At 42.2% G+C, this 16,406-nt stretch overlaps 1 protein-coding gene across 1 annotated transcript in view; it reads left to right on the plus strand.

Moving 5' to 3' along the window:
* Positions 1-16,406, plus strand: part of ME3 (malic enzyme 3, NADP(+)-dependent, mitochondrial) — a 216,336-nt gene that overhangs the window by 128,984 nt on the left and 70,946 nt on the right. The window contains exon 4 of the mRNA XM_011984908.1: positions 15,360-15,435. Within this exon, the coding sequence (XP_011840298.1) occupies positions 15,360-15,435 (76 nt within the window). The remainder of the gene's footprint in view (positions 1-15,359; positions 15,436-16,406) is intronic.

Consider the following 16,406-nt stretch of genomic DNA (forward strand, 5'->3'; position numbering starts at 1 on the left):
GGTCTTCTGCTTACAAATTACTTCAGGATAGGACTCAGATGCCTGTCCATAGAATTGCCTCATAAATGCTAGTATAAAATGGATTCGAGCTTTTACAATTTCAGCTTGTCCTTGGCATAGGGGACTATTATCTTGGTGTATCTTCATAGGGTTCTGAGCTCCTAGCCTATTTCTTAAACTGAGGCTGCAGATTTATGATTCAGTGGGAAAAAACATGTGACTACTTCTCAAACCTGCTTTGGAAAAACAAGCAGATAGGATGTTTTTCTCTCCCTATCTTGTACTTACATGTAAATAAGTGACTCACTGGCTGTGCCTCTGAGTCAGGGGGACAGTAATTTCAGAATCGCGGGTTTGATGATTATTTGCTTTGGATATCAAATGTTTGTATTAGAACAGAGACACATTCCAAAAAACTTACTGCCCAGAGACCCAGATTCACTAGAGGCCTTCTAGACGTCAGGAAGGTGTTTGTTTTATAAAGTGGAGGCATGTGTGGGTCTGTGCCATGTTCACAGCCATAAAAGAAAGTGAAGAGTGTTAAGTGTGACTTTTTAGGGAAAGGGGCCTAAAGCCTCTGATTATTATTTCTGAAGGAGTAAATATTTTAGTAGAAAAAGAAACTTCTTTGTACCAACTCTCTGAGTTTCTTGGCACATTTTAATATTTTAAGTAACAGCTGAAACTACATTAACCATCTCTGTTCTAATTGGAAGCATCCGTGACTTGCGGAATTAGGATTTTCAGATTCTGAAGTGATTTTCTATTTGGACAGAGGTGTCAATTTCAGCTGAAATTTCCTTCTATTTGGCCTTTTTTTCCCTCCTGATTATAAAATGTTCAGTCAGCTAATCATGTGATGGAGGTTCAAGGCCTTCTTCGTCAGCTTTTCCAGGTACTCAGGATTTTTAGTGAAAATTGCACTTATACTTCTTCAACCATTTGCACACCTTATCAGGATTCTTCTTATTCAAGGAGAATAGAAGGAGAAACTCTTTCAACCCTTGGAACTCAACTCAAACAATTATTTTCTGCCAAAAAAAAATCTCATAATCAACAAAGAGGCTACAGCAATATCTGAGATTTGCAAATTCCAGGAAGAAAAAAAGAGTACAAACAATTATAAACCTATTTCAGTTTTTTTCTGTGTTAATAGAAGCCTGTCTTCTACAGGGCTTAGTGTTTTACAATCATCACCTGAAACTCCAACAAGAAAGGCAGGAAGGCACAATGGTTTCTTACCTGCTTTCCCTTACTACTTTGGCAACTTATCTCAGTGATATTATCTCATCTTATTGAGCTTCGCTAATCTCAGGTGTAAATGAGAACAACAACCTATACCTCCTGGACTTGTGGCAGTAAGTAAATGGTGTCACATTTATAAAATGTTCCCAATAGGAGCTAAATAAGTGTTGGCTTCTTTTTTTTTCTTTCTTACTTTTTACATATGGTAACTAAGGCAATAATGACACGACTTGCCTCAGTCCAAAGATCAGGCCTTCAAGGAGCCAAGACCAGGTCTGAGGTTTGCTGGTTTAACACCTTTAAGTCTTTCTCCATACAGTTTGGCAAAGAGTGAATTGTAGACTACCAAAAAGTCATGAAGAGCAAAAGACTGTGGGTAATATATAGTCAACCTCCTGGACCTCCTTCTCCACTGGATACCAAAATCCACAGATGCTCAAATCCCTGATATAAAATGGTGTGGTATTCGCCCATAACATACATATCCTACAATATACTTTAAATCATCTCTAGCTTACTTACAATACCTAACACAATGTAAATTCTATGTAAATAGTTGTACAAGACTTGGAACCAATCCAAATGCCCATCAATAATAGACTGGATAAAGAAAATGTGGTACATGTACACCATGGAGTACTATGCAGTCATAAAAAAGAATGAGCTTGTATCCTTTGTAGGGACATGGATGAAGCTGGAACCCATCATTCTCAGCAAACACAGAAACAGAAAACCAAACTCTACATGTTCTTGCTCTTATGTGAGAGTTGAACAATGAGAACACATGGACACAGGGAGGGGAATAACACACACCAGGGCCTGTCAGGGGGTGGAGGGTGGGTAAGGGAAAGGAGAGCATTAGGACAAATACCTAATGCATGCGGGGCTTAAAACCTAGATGATGGGTTGATGGGTGCAGCAAACCACCATGGCACATGTATACCTATGTAACAATACATTCTGCACATATAGCCTTTAACATATAATGTTAAAAAAAAAAGAAAAAAATAGTCTTTACACTACATTTTTAATTTGTGTTATTTTTTATCATTGTGTTTTTTATATTTGGACTTTTTTTCTTAATCTGTTTTCTTTTGTTTGTTTGTTTGTTTGTTTGAGACAGAGTCTTGTTCTGTCACCCACGCTGGAATGCAATGACGTGGTCTCTGCTCACTGCAACCTCCGCCTCCTGGGTTCAAGCAATTCTCCTGCCTCAGCCTCCCAAGTAGCTGGGACTACAGGCACCCGCCACCACACCCAGCTAATTTTTGTATTTTTAGTAGAGGTGGGGTTTTGCCATGTTGGCCAGGCTTGTCTCAAACTCCCGACCTCAGGTGATCTACCCACCTCGGCCTCCCAAAGTGCTGGGATTGCAGGTGTGAGCCACAATGCCCGGACTTTTTTCCTGATATTTTCAATCCATGGTAGGTTGAATCCAAGATGTAGAACCTGTGGATATGGATGGTCAACTGTAAGCCACTTCACAGAAGCTTTGTGTTGTTACCAGGATTTTAATTAATGACTACACAGGGAAAGAACTCAAAATAATGCCACTAAGAGAATGAGTTTGACTTTCTATAGTAGGCACCTAGCAAATGTAGTTTTGAAATTAGTAGACTGGCTCTACAGATCAATGAGTTTTTGAGAGTGAAAAGGAAAATAAATAATAATTGTGTTAATAATTGTGTCAAGACACAGGGGAACCAAAGTATGTGGTTGCCCTGTCCATGAACCATTGTATGAAATTCTGTGTCTCTTGGAGAGGCAGTGACATTCATACCTTTGACAAACATTTCTTAAATTCCACCTTAAAATTTATAGAGAGGCTCTTTTACGACTGACTTTGTACATGTATTATTTTATTTAATGCTCATACCAGCTTAGTGAAATAGATTTAATGATTACAGCTCCATTTAATAATGAACAATGGAGATTCGGTGGAGTTAAATAATTTGCCAAGGTTGCACAACAAATAAGGGTTGGGTCTGGACTTTGAACCCAGGTCTGTCCAGCTCCAAGTCACAGATAACTGTGTGCCTTGCTAGATTATAGTCATGGAACTCTAAAGTTTTGGAAGTTATATGATCTACCTTCTTCATCTTACCGACTGAGGAACAGGCTCAGAGAGGTCTGGTAACTTTTCCAAACTCACGTAGTTAGATACAGTCGTAGAAAAACTTACATTGCGCTTGTCCTAAATGCTCCACTCCCACATTCAGAGAAAGGAATTGACCATCTATGCAGAAATCCCTTTCTGAAGTAGACACTATGTTTGCAGGGCTGCATTAGGGGACCCATGCAATCAACGGAAGTGGAGGATACAGTTCCTGCCCTTCTGAGCTTGGAGTCCACTGGAGGAAAATCATCCTGCAGGAACAAGAGGGAAGCAGAGAAAGGGGAGGGCCAAGGGGCCCTAGAAGGGACTCTAGGCCCAGCTCTGCAGCTCTCTCACTCTGTGAATTAGCCATTCTGGGCCTGCTTGTTCTCTAATTCTCCTCGGTCTTCAAATAATATTTCTGTCATACCCCACTGTAAGGTTTTTGGGGGTTTTTTGTTTGTTGTTTGTTTCTGATCTGACTGGATCAGAAAACCCCTCTGGATCAGAGATAAAGTCTCCCTCATACTTGTTTTCCATGTGCTCAGCACAGTGCCTGGCGCAAAGCAGAATGCATGAAGTCAGTACAGGGCCTAGGCACTTGTTAATCTCAAGTGTGGGAAATTGAGGAACTCCCACCCATTCCAGGGAGGTCCCACTGATGGAGTCACATGGACAGATGTCAGGGCCCACACCTTTACACCTGGGCTCTAAAATCAGGAGCACTCCACATCCACTGGTTATCTGGGAGGATCAGAAGGAAAGGGGGACTCCATGGGGCTGGGAGGGGGACACAGCCACTCCCTCTGTAACCTCCCACCTCAGAGGCAAACAGGATGGGCTTTCCAAGGTACTGGATGTTAGCTATGGTTATTCAGTGGGTTCAAATAATCAAAATATTCTTCAGGATAAAAATAACACCAAAGAAGGATTACAAATGACCTACCATTATCATGTTGAGTTGGCTGTGGCCACCCCATCCCGCACTTCAGTCACACTTCCTTGAGGACATTCCACAGAAAGCAGTGGAAAGTGGGATTTTAAAGCTCTTCCAAGGCGTGGACAGTTACCTCACTTGAGTCTCTCCAGTTCTGCCCTCCAGTCCTACAGAGCCTTCGAGGATTTCTTAGATCTGCTTCCTGGGCTTCTTAGACCTACCTATGTTTTCTTGCTGTACTGTTGACTCTGGGAGACTGCAACTGAACTCTAAAAATAGCCTCTTGCAGGTTCTCAGAGGACAGGTTCCCTTCCTGCCAAAAAATGTGTGGAATGGTGGTTTCGTTGGCAACAGCGAGCCTTTGTTAGAGTCGACAGTGCATATCCCTCCTCCTGAGCCCAACTGCAGTGGTTTGCCTAACATCGCTGACTCTGTTTTAATTAAGTCCTTTATTGTTGGACTTGGTGCCAAGAAGCCTAAATGAACATTGTCTACTTGAGTGGGTGTTGTTGAGGGTTCTTTTTTTCAATTCTATTTTAGGAAATTTCCAAGAATCACTCTTCTACAGGCCAAGATAAGGGTTAAGAGTCTTTTTCTCAAGAAATAACATTCTCCTAAGTGAACATTATCTTTGTTTTTCTTTCTCTCTCGTGTAAGTGAATTCAAACATTCAAGAGGAATTTTCTGGCTCCTGATGGAAGCTGGAGATAGTGATGTAATTTGCATGCCTTTGTCGGATGGAGGAAACTTCACCTATACTTGCCCTGATGAAATTCCAGTAGACTTTGAGCTTTAAGAAATGTACAGGGAAGGAATTGTGATATCGCCGCTACTCATGTCTACTACACAAAAATTGGATGGTTGGCATATTTGCTTGCTAGGGCTACTGTATGTAACAAAATACTACAAATTGGATGGCTTAAAGCAACAGACATTTATTTTCTCATAGTTCTAGTGGCAAGAAATCCAAAATCAGATGTCAGCAGGTCGTGCTCCCTCTGACGCTCGTTGGGTACACTCCTTGCTGCCCCTTCTAGCTTCTGTTATTTGCTGGCAATCCTTGGCATTCCTGACCTCTGGATGCATCACTCCAATCTCTGCTTCTATCATCCCATGGGTATTTCTCCCTGCATGTCCCTGTCTTCTCCTCTTATTATAAGGATACCAGTGCTTTTAGATTAGGGCCCACACTAATAACTTCATCTTAACTTGACCACATCTGCAAAGACCCTTTTCCAAATAGGGTCACAGGCACCCGACATTAGAATTTGTGCGGAGCTGGAGATCACCTCTACCACCCTCCTATAGCTTTCAGTGGGCTCTTCAGCTGGTTCTAGAAGTCAAATTGACACCAGGCAGATAAGCAGGAGAAAAATATACAAATCGTGTTAATTTTACCTATACAGGGACTTCTTAAGAGAGTGAAGTCTGTAGAAGTGGCCAAAGCAAGATGCTTTTGTGCATTTTGGACGAAGAATGATAAATTCGAGAAGAAATGACAGTACAAAGAAAATCTGGCTGGGGGAGCAAATGTCTTAGGGGAGTCACTGGGAGATACATGGGGAATGTAAAACAGGTGGACGATGATAAGCGTTACTTTGTTAAGTACGTTTATTTAAGTCGATCGCAGCCTCCATTTCCCAGTCTCTCATGATAAGGGCATTTTCTCCTCTGGTATGGAGAGGTTACCCCTCCCAGAGGAATCTTTGTCATAGGCTGCATGCAGGAAAAGACAGGTCAGCTCTCCCTTTCTGAAACTACAATTTCTCCAAGTGTTTTCAACTCTAAATAATCGATTCACGAGATGGCATATTTGGGGATGGGACAGCCTTCACAACTTCAGATTTCAACATATTTTCTTGAGGGATATAACTCAAATGGCTGGAAATTTTTCTCACTCAGAAAAGGTTTGGGTATTTTCCCACTCTCTACCATAAGTAACCAATATCAGCTACCACTTTTGGAGCATTTACCACATGCTAAGCCCTAGGCCATGTTCCTGATATATATTCTTTTATTTAATCGTCAGGGACATACTTCGAAGTAAACATTATTATATGTCTAGTTTACAACTGTCAAAATAAAGACCCAGCTCTGCCTCCTTCCAGCACCCATATTCTGAACAACTCACCATACCTAACACATACGTCGCTTATAGAGTACCTGCCATGTGCCTGGTGCTACGCTAGGCCCTGGGAACAAATGTCGTCCTGCCCTCATGGAACATGAGTCTAGTGGGAGGGCATATGCATCAGAGATATAATTCCCTAAATAGCAATTACTATCTGCCAGTGTCATAGCATCATTTCCCACAAGAAGTACTTGTCCTTTGCTCTCATTGCCAGAGGTCTGTTGAAAGAACAGTGGCTGCTGAGATGAAAAGCAGTGCAAAGTCCCTCAAAAAGGGGGTTCTCTCACTTCCACTTTCAACCTGTCGACAGGTTGGAGCTCTGATTAAAGTGGAAGTGAGCATCTCTGGACATTTTTATTGAACAAACAAATCGTTTCCTGGCCATATCATGCTGAGAAACAAACAACCCTAAAATCTCAATGCCTAAAGCACAGTTTATTCTGTGCTCTGCCCCATGCATGACTGACCCCCACATCTAGGAGCTGCGCTCTGTGTCACCCTCACACTGGATGCAGGCTAATGAAGTAGTCTTATCTGGAACTCTACAGGTTATGTGGCAAAAAGAAAAAGAGAAGATGGTAAATCACACTGACTCTGAAACACTCGCACCCAGAGGGGTCAGGTTGCATTTTATTGGCCAACTCAGGTCACCAGGCTGTGCTTTATTTCAACAAATCATGGAAGGGCAGCCTGCCTTGTGCCTGCAAGAGAGAACAGAATATATTTAGAGAACAGAATGAATTGCTTCCACAAATGGACAGAAAGAAGTTCCAACCCTGTTCCAGGAGGAACAGCCCATAACATATATGTCTTTCAGACCAAATGAATTAAGTATTTGAAGGAGTAGATCAGGTACTCAGTGCAATTTTTGTTGAATGACCATTCCCTTCCCTCTCTGCGTACTTAACCCAAAGCTCCATGCAGCAGAAGCTATGCCCCTTCTCTGAACACTCCTTTTGTCAGTGGGCCCTGATGACCAAGCACCGGCTAAGAGAGAACCTGTGGTCTTTCTTGGAAATGAAAATAGGAAAGTCCAAATGTGAAAGCCATGAATCAGGGGACAGTGATGTATGTTCCTGAGCAATTCCCTGTAGCTTCCCTTTAAACAGCAACCTCCTGAGTACACATACAATATAATTTTAGATATAGATATTAGGCCAGGCGCGGTGGCTCACACCTGTAATCCCAGCACTTTGGGAGGCTGAGGTGGGTGGATCACTTGAGGTCAGGAGTTCAAGACCAGCCTGGCCAACATACAGTGAAATCCCATCTCTACTAAAAATACAAAAATTAGCTGGGCATAGTGGTGCATGCTTGTAGTCCCAGCTACTTGGGAAGCTGAGGCAGGAGAATCACTTGAATCCAGGAGGCAGAGGTTGCAGTGAGCAGAGATCATGCCACTGCACTCCAACCTGGGTGACAGAGCGAGACACTATCTCTCAAAACATACATATACAGAGAGAGAGAGAGAGAGTTTATTTACTCACAACTTTTCAGGAAAAAACTATATTTTATGTAAAACAAGACATCCATTTGTTTAAACCTTGGATTCTATAGGTAGGCAGCAGGCCATATTCACTATATATTTTTCCATCCCTCAGGTTCCAAAATTGATTCCCTGAAGTAAACAGGAAAAAGTTGGGAGAAGTAATCAGTAGCTAAAATTATTTTTGTTTTTGTCCTGTTCCAGTTAATGGCTATTAAAAGCAAGATTTCCATGACTGCTTCTATTCCAGATGGCCATGTTCTCAGCTCCAGGAGTAGCAAAAGAAGTTGTGTTCTAATGACTCAGAGGAGTCATTAGCCTTGATGAGTGTTCAGGTTGCAGTAACTTACTGCAGGATGTTTAGTGCTTTGGGATCCCTGGGCAGCCTATAATTTGCTCAAAAGCGGGAAATGTGTCTGCACCTCTGCAGATCCAGGCCCGTGGCTTCCTGTGTCTTCCCACCTTCCTGCCTCCCATTGTGCCTCAGAGCAGGATAATACCACTTTAAACATGTCACATTAGCTGTCAAAGGCAGCGCCTCACAGGACATCATTCATTCCCAGGGGTTTTGACTCATTCTTAAGGAGAGAAGACTGACACAGACCCAGCTGTGGAATACAGAGAGCTCCTTGGCACCTAAATCACTAACCCAATCATCTGTAAATAGCTGCCAGGAAACCGTAGCAGCGGGATCTTAGGGAGCCTCACTCTAACACCCCCTTCAGACTTACCATACTGGACAAGGTTAGACAAATATTAAGATTCACGTGTCTACGGGGTTTTACAGCGTGCAGGGATTTTGCAAACTTGCCTTGTTTGATTCTCACAGTCATTCCTGTAATGGAGAAACCATTGTCCCCATTTTACTGATGAGAAAACTAAGGCACAGACAGGTAAAGTGACTAGTCCCAAGTCATACACCTATAGGGGCCACGTTTCAGGGATCCAAGAGACCTGTGTTCTAATCTCACCTCCACCTTCACAGATCCACCTCTTAATCTCATCTGTAAAATGATGGTGATGTCCTCTGGATAGTGTTGCATGAGCATTATGACAATGTACATAAAGGGCCTGCCAGTGTCCCTGGAACAGAGATACTCAAGAAAGCTCATTAAATAAACATAAATATTGCCTTTCTGTGACATGTTTTCCCTTGATCTCTTTCTCATTGAATATTAGCTTTTTCGGGTAACATGGAAAATTAGTCCCAATTGTGTATCACCAAAGATCCTTCTATTTTGTTCTTACTCAGTCACCCACATAATGAAAGATTTTCTACCTGCTATACTTTATATACAACTGTCTTCTTATTTCAGTAACACGTATAACTATTCATCATGACTCCTGACAAACATGCATATTGAAATGGATGATTCTAGCTAAAACGCTAATTTATAATTATTTACAAACATTTACCAAACACTTACTATAAGCCAAATATCTCTCTGGACATTTTGCCAGCATTTGAGCCCAGGCGACCTGACTCCTGAGCCCACACTTCTAACCTCTGTGCTAAGATCAACAACATTAAGAGCTACCATTTGTTAAGTATTTACTATGGGCCAGCAGCACTGTAACATGTTCTTTAAAGTTACATTGTCTTATTTAATCATTGTAACAAGTGTATGGTGCAGGTGGTGTCACTTCCATTTTACACATGAGGAACTGAAGCTTGAGGAAGGGAAGTAACTTATTCATAGCCATGTAGCTAAGAAGTAACAGAGCTGGGCTTCGAGCCTGCATTTGCAAAGCATATACATTAAACTCCTAGTCTATGCTACATTCTCTCTAACATTTCTGTGAACCATCACTTGAATTGTTTGAAGCCTCATCACTTTTCAGTGCTTTGTATGATGGGAAATCATTTGAAAATCCCCATTCCAGCCTCAGGGACTCCTTTCTCAGGGTCTGAGATCTTAGGGTGAAACTAAGCAGGCCTAGGTAGGAGCACCCCCTGAGGCACCTAAATGTTCTTCCTGAAGCCACTAAGAAGGAATGCAGAGGGCTGAGTGCATTCCTCGGGTGATCAGAATCTCATGTGTATCAGTCTGTTCTCATGCTGCTATAAAGAAATAGCAGAGGCTAGGTAATTTATAAAGAAAAGAGATTTAATTGACTTGCAGTTCTGCATAGCTGGGGAGGCCTCAGGAAACTTATAATCATGGCAGAAGGCAAAGGGGAAGCAGGCACCTTCTTCACAAGGCGGCAGGAGAGAGAAGTGCAAGCAGGGGAAATGCCAGATGCTTATTAAACTATCAGATCTCATGAGAACTCACTCACTATCACAAGAACAGCATGTAGGAAACTGCCCCCATAATTCATTCACCTCCTTCTCTCCACACGTGGGGATTACAGGTTCCTCCCTTGACACATGGAGATTACAATTCAAGACGAGATTTGGATGGGGACCCAAACCACTATATCATCATGGAAACAGATAAGAACCAACCCCATCACTAGTTACTGCTGGAGAAAATGGTAGCCTCTGAGTGAAAATAGGCTAAATCTGTAAATACATTGCTGAGGTCATTGAAGAGGTGTTCTTCCCAGGGGGTACTGTATCTTCTTTGAGCTGCTTTACATGCAGTACTGCCAGGAAATGGAAGGATGGGCAGGGTTCTGGCTGGGACCTGCAATACATCTGCTTATCATAATAATCCCTAGCCCTGCACATTTTACTTCCTCAATATACATCAAAGAAAACTATTAGGGACCCCAAAGTGCTTCTGTTTGGCACACTTCCCTCCTCTAGGTCTCGGTCAAGAACTACATCCTTGAGAAAACCAATATTCTGCATTAGTGGAAAGTGCATCGGGCTCAGGATCCTGCTTCAGGCAGACCCAGCTGCTTATGAGCTGTGTGACCTTGGACAAGTCACTTCACCTCTCTGGACTTTAATGTCCTTATTTATAAAATAAAGTCTTTGGACTTTATTATATAAGTAAAATAAAGATTTGACATCTCAAAATCCCCAGCCAGGGCAATCCTTTCAAAATCCTTTGTAGCTAGCCACAGTTTAGGCAATAGATGGGAAAGCACTTTGAGAAGTGGTTAAAAACTCTTAATGCATTTCAAAAGGTGTTATTTTTGCAGTGCAGAGCATGAAATTGTACATGTAGGAAAAGAAAAAAGAGTTCTTTGAAATTTAGTAGCTCTAGTTTAAATGTAAAAATGTTCATTTTAAGTGTCCCTCCTCCCTCTCCTTATCTTCAACAAAGAGGGCCTATTTTAATGTACATAGATAATTTAAGTATTCACACCTATCCTGTGTTTAACTAACCACACCAGAGCTTTGGTAAGGTCTAAAATAGTGCATGGATCTTACCCCTTTGTTTGCCTTCTCCATTGACAGGAGTTGTTAAGAGTCTTCCTCTTCCTGGTAAGGGAGAAGCAGACATCTCTGCAAGTGGAGATTTCCTTTATCAAAGTAAATTTCCTTTACAAAAGAAAAACTCATGCCCTTTTTTTTTAGAGCTTTTCCTGCCTCTGGTTATTCTAGATGGTCTTTAGCTCAAAATCATCTACAGGTCAAACAGGCGCATTTTAGGATGGCATATTCTGGTACCCTTCACCTGGACCTTGCTCTCAAACTTTATGAGTAAGTTAATTCAAATACCTACCTTGGCCCACTTCAGTGTGATAAATGGAGCCTTGCACTCCCCAAGTCTTAAATTCTGGTGTTTTCCTCTTTCCTCATTCATCCACCATCTCCACGTGTTCATTTTCCTGCTCTAAGCCACAGGCAACAGCACAACCCACATGATCCCTTGAACATGATACAACATAGCACACACACAAGTTGCCTTTGTTCCAACTCTCTTCCAGCTTTATTCAACACTTTTCATCCTTATCCCTCAGCTATCATTATCATCATTCATGTATTCATTTTCCATTTCTTCAGAAATTGTGCATTGAGTATCTATTATGGACTAAGCTTAGGGATAACAGTGGTAAACAATAACAACCAAAATAGATGTACACTTTGCCCTCTGAAGTTCAGTCTAATGAATGGGATGGGGATTATTAATCAAATAGTCATACAAATAAATGTGACAAGTTTGTTTATGTAGGGATGGAGTACTTTAAGAGCATATAGCAGAGAGCCTCTACTTTGAATTGGAAGTTATCAAGAGCATGAGTATGAATTAACTAAAGTGTGAGGAGAAGCATGTGTATTAGGCAGAAGGAATGGTATGTGAACTTGTAATTGCCCAAAGGGTTCTTCTTGCCCACTGTACAGACAAAAGCAATTCACGAAGACCATGGTATTGCAGTAAAGGAAGGGTTTAATTAACACAAGGCAGCTGAGAGGAGGGAGTGACTCAGCCTCCTGAGAACTCAGAAGCTAGGGATTTTATGGATAATTCAGTGGGCAGGAGGCTAGCGAATGGGCACTGCTGATTGATTGGGGACGGAATGATAAGAGTGTGGAAAATGGTTCTTGTGCACTGAGCCCACCTCTGGGTAGGGTCCATAGGACCATTTGAGTCATAAGTCATGGGTCTTGGTGGGGTCAGTTGGTTGCCAGAATACAAAAATCTGAAAAACATCTCAAAAGACCAATCTTAGGTCCTGCAATAGTGATGTTATCTATAGAAACAATTAGGGAAGTCAAAAATCTGTGACCTCAAGCCACATGGCTGCTGAGCAGTAAGGGATTATAGAAACTATGCCCACGTTTTAGCAGAGGTCAGGCCCTTTCCATAATCCTAATCTTGTGGCCTTTCCTTAGTCTTACAAAGGCAGTTTCAGCCCACAAAACTGAACACAGAAGGGATCAGTTTCAGGGAAACACTATTATCACACTTGCTTCAAAGTTAAATTAGAAACTAAATTCCTCCCATGGTTAGCCTGGCCCCACGCCCAATAATCAGTGAGGACAGCCAGCCTGCAAGACTAGAAGCAAAATGAAGACAGCCATGCTAGATTTCTCTCACTGTCATAATCTTTGCAAAGGTGATTTCAAAGTAGCACCGGGGTAGGAAGAACATGGCACATAAAGGAATGGAAAAAGACCAGTGTGGCTGAAGAATGTGGAGGGAGAAGAGGAGTGGAACAAGATGAAGTAAGGAAGTTGGCAAGAGCCAGACAAGATTCTGTAGGCATGTTGAGGACTTTGGTCTTTATTCTATTTTTAGCACAAGAAATAAAACAATGAGTCATTGATTTCAAGAACATCACTCTCACTAGCATATAGAAAATAGGAGAGAGGCAAGAGTGGATGTTACAAAGTTATTGCAGCACTTCAGGCAACAGATATTGGAAGCCTGGATAAAGGAGGTAGTGTTACTGATGAAAGCAGTGTTTGAACCAGGAGTTATTGAGAAAGTACAAATGAAGAACTTGGCAATGGGTTGTATAAACAAAGGGAGGAGACCATCAAGGATTATTTCAAGGGGTTGGAATTGTTAAATTAGATATGTAAGGGGAAATATTCACTGAGAAAGGGAGTAGGAAAGAGAATCAGTTTTGTCTTGAGTCTTTGTTTTGTCTTGTATTTGAGTCGTAATGATGGAAGATTAGATGATAAATTTGTTTTGGTACATGCTAAGTTTGAAGTACCTTTGAGGTATGCACAGGGAAATGTCAGGTAGGCAGTTAAATAAAAGGTCTAGTGCAGTGGCTCTAAAATCAGGGATAATTTTTTTCCTCCAGGGGACATTTGCCAATGTCTGGAGATATTCTTGGTTGTCACAATGTAGTGAGAGGTGCTACTGGTATCTGGAAAGTAGAGGCCAAGGATGTTGCCAACATGCTGCAATGTACAGGACAACCACACCCTTCACATCAAAGAATTATCCAACCCAAAATGTCAATAGTGCCAAAGGTGAGAAACGCTGATCTATAGATATTTGAGAGTCATTGGCCAAAAGCCTTGGGTATTGATAAGATCACAAATAGAAAGAATAAGAGTAAGAAAAAAAGTGGGATAGTACAGATTTTTGAGGAACTTTAATGCATAATGGCTGGATGACTTACCCAACATAAGAGACTGAGAAGGAGCAGCAGAGAAGTAGGAGGAAAACTCAAAGAAAATGGAGTCACAAAAGACAAAAGTTGGGTAGGGGAGTGATGAAAAGTGTTGGATGCTACCAAGAAGACAAAGGAAATGGGGACTGATGAGTGTCCATTGCATTTAGGAATATGAAGGTCATTGGTAGCCTTTGCAAGAGCAGTTTTGGCAGCATGATGTTGAGACAAGATACGCTGCAGTGGGTTGAGGAATGAATGGGAGAGGAACAAATGGAAGCAGTTAGTCTAGGCAATACTTTTAGGAAGTTTGGCAATGGAAGGGAGGAGACTGAAAGAACAGTCCTGGCAAGAAATATGGAGGCCAGGAACAGTTTGGGGTTCAGTGGTGTTTTTGTAGTTGTTTTATTTTGTTTTAATTTTTTTATTATGGAAAATTTCTAACATATATAAAGTAAGCAGAATATTATAATGGACTTCAATGTACCCTAGATTCTATGGACTCTGGATTCTGTTTTATTTCTCAGATGAGTAATGTTTGTTCTAGGAGGGAGTTGATTTGGCTGGACTCAAATTCCCAACTCTGTCTCTCCTAATCAGCAATAACTGAAATCTCTGCTTGGTTCTTTCAGATTCCAGCTGTACTTATTTTTTGCCAGTCCCTCTGTGTGTACATAGTTTAGTGGTCAGCCAATAATTTGGGTAGATTTGGGAGTTTATCCTTTCTGTGGCTTGTCCCCTTCCAGAATCCACCCCCTCTCCATTTCCTGGCTTCTCTTCTAGCCCCAGCTCTATTATCTGATACCTCTAGCTATTAAGACTTTGGCCTCTGCTGACCCAAGTTGCCTGCAGATTGGACTGCCTTCAGGCAAAAAGCTGCAAACTTGCAGATCCCAAAAGGTATAATTCCTGCTTTCAAAGCTTGATTCCCCTCCAGTATCTGTCTGCTCTTGGCCAACCCCCATTGCCTTCGTGCGCGCGTGCGTGTGTGTGTGTGATGATGGAGTAGCTCAGGACTGTCACTCACCTCTCTTCCTATCCCCAACTCCATCCCCCACTGCAAGAACCTCATGCACATGTGTCTGAACATCCCAACTCACACGTCCAAGTTTCAGTCATGGACTCAGCCCTAGGGATCCAGCCACTGCAGTGTGGTCTGTACTTGGGAGAAGGGACCTGGAGAAGAGGCTGTCCCTCTTCCAGTCCCTGGAATCAGCCTTGGGGCCATTCGGTCAGGGAATTCTGGTATCCTGGGTATTGGTCTAGAGGAAGGAAAGAAGGGCACAGACTCTGGGGAGCACAGGCTCCAGGCAGGCACACCCCTTGGCCCCATGGACTCCTTGCCCTGTGGAGAGAAGCAATTGGAAGAAAGCCTGAGGATGACCCTCTAAACTGCTGGGGCTCTGGGCAGGAGACTACCTACTACTATGGACTTTGCTCAGTTCCTAGTCTGACTGCCTGGTTTCTCTGTGTGTACATGTTTTGTTTCTTTTAGTGGACTGTTCATCACCATTCATGACAAGGGCCATCTTGCAACAATGCTGAACTCTTGGCCAGAAGACAATATTAAGGTATGATCCCATTTTCATTGCTATTTAATCATTGTTGGGTGAATCCTTCCAGCCTGAACCAGAGTCATTTCCAGCTATAAAATGAGCCATTATGACACTGAAGGCAGCATACTACCACCCATTTCTAAGCCACAGACCTGTTATAGCCAAGTACAAACACACCACAGAGCAGAGGTTTGCATGAACCAGGCATCCATGTGACATTTGCCCTTCATTATTGTGATTATTAGTCTGAAGATATGTTCAGCATGTGTTGAGTCCCTGCTAAATATATGGTGCCAGTTTCCATAGTAGACACAGAGAGAAATCAGGCATAGACCCTCTTCTCAAGTAGCTGACATGTTAGGCGGAAAATAAGCCAAAGGCACAAAAGGCTAATAAGGTGGTACTTGTCCAGGGATAAATAAAGTACACGAAAAGAACTGAGGGTGTTCTTCTAGAGGCAATGATGATTTTTAGCTTGAGGAGATTCTGGGATGACTTCATAGGGGAAGTGACAGTGGAGCTAGGCCTTGAATTTAGGGGTAGGCTGTGGACAGTTAGGTAGTGGAGAGACTAGGCTGTGGAGTGAGGACATTCTGCACCAAGAGTAAAAGCCTATGATGGACAATATCTTCACATTTGGGTACGTGTACCCCGGGTGTACACAGCAGTGGGGGGTGGGGATGTGGGACATAAATGTAGAATGACAAAATAAACCTGCCACTTCTTCCAGGAGCATCCATTTTACTCAAAAATTTAAGAAGAAAACATTTCTATATACCAAACAATATACATTATAGAATGCAAAAGTTGCCTTAATTTTTTTTTTTTTTTTTTTTGAGACAGAGTATCACTCTGTTGTCCAGGCTGGAGTGCAGTCATGGATTATTGCAACCTCAATCTCCTGGGCTCAGGTGATCCTCCCACCTCAGCCTCCCCCATAGTTGGGACTACAGGCGTGGGCCACTGTGCCTGGGTAATTTTTTGTG

The sequence above is a fragment of the Mandrillus leucophaeus genome, unplaced genomic scaffold (genome assembly GCF_000951045.1).
Source record: "Mandrillus leucophaeus isolate KB7577 unplaced genomic scaffold, Mleu.le_1.0 Scaffold276, whole genome shotgun sequence".
Taxonomy (NCBI): domain Eukaryota; kingdom Metazoa; phylum Chordata; class Mammalia; order Primates; family Cercopithecidae; genus Mandrillus; species Mandrillus leucophaeus.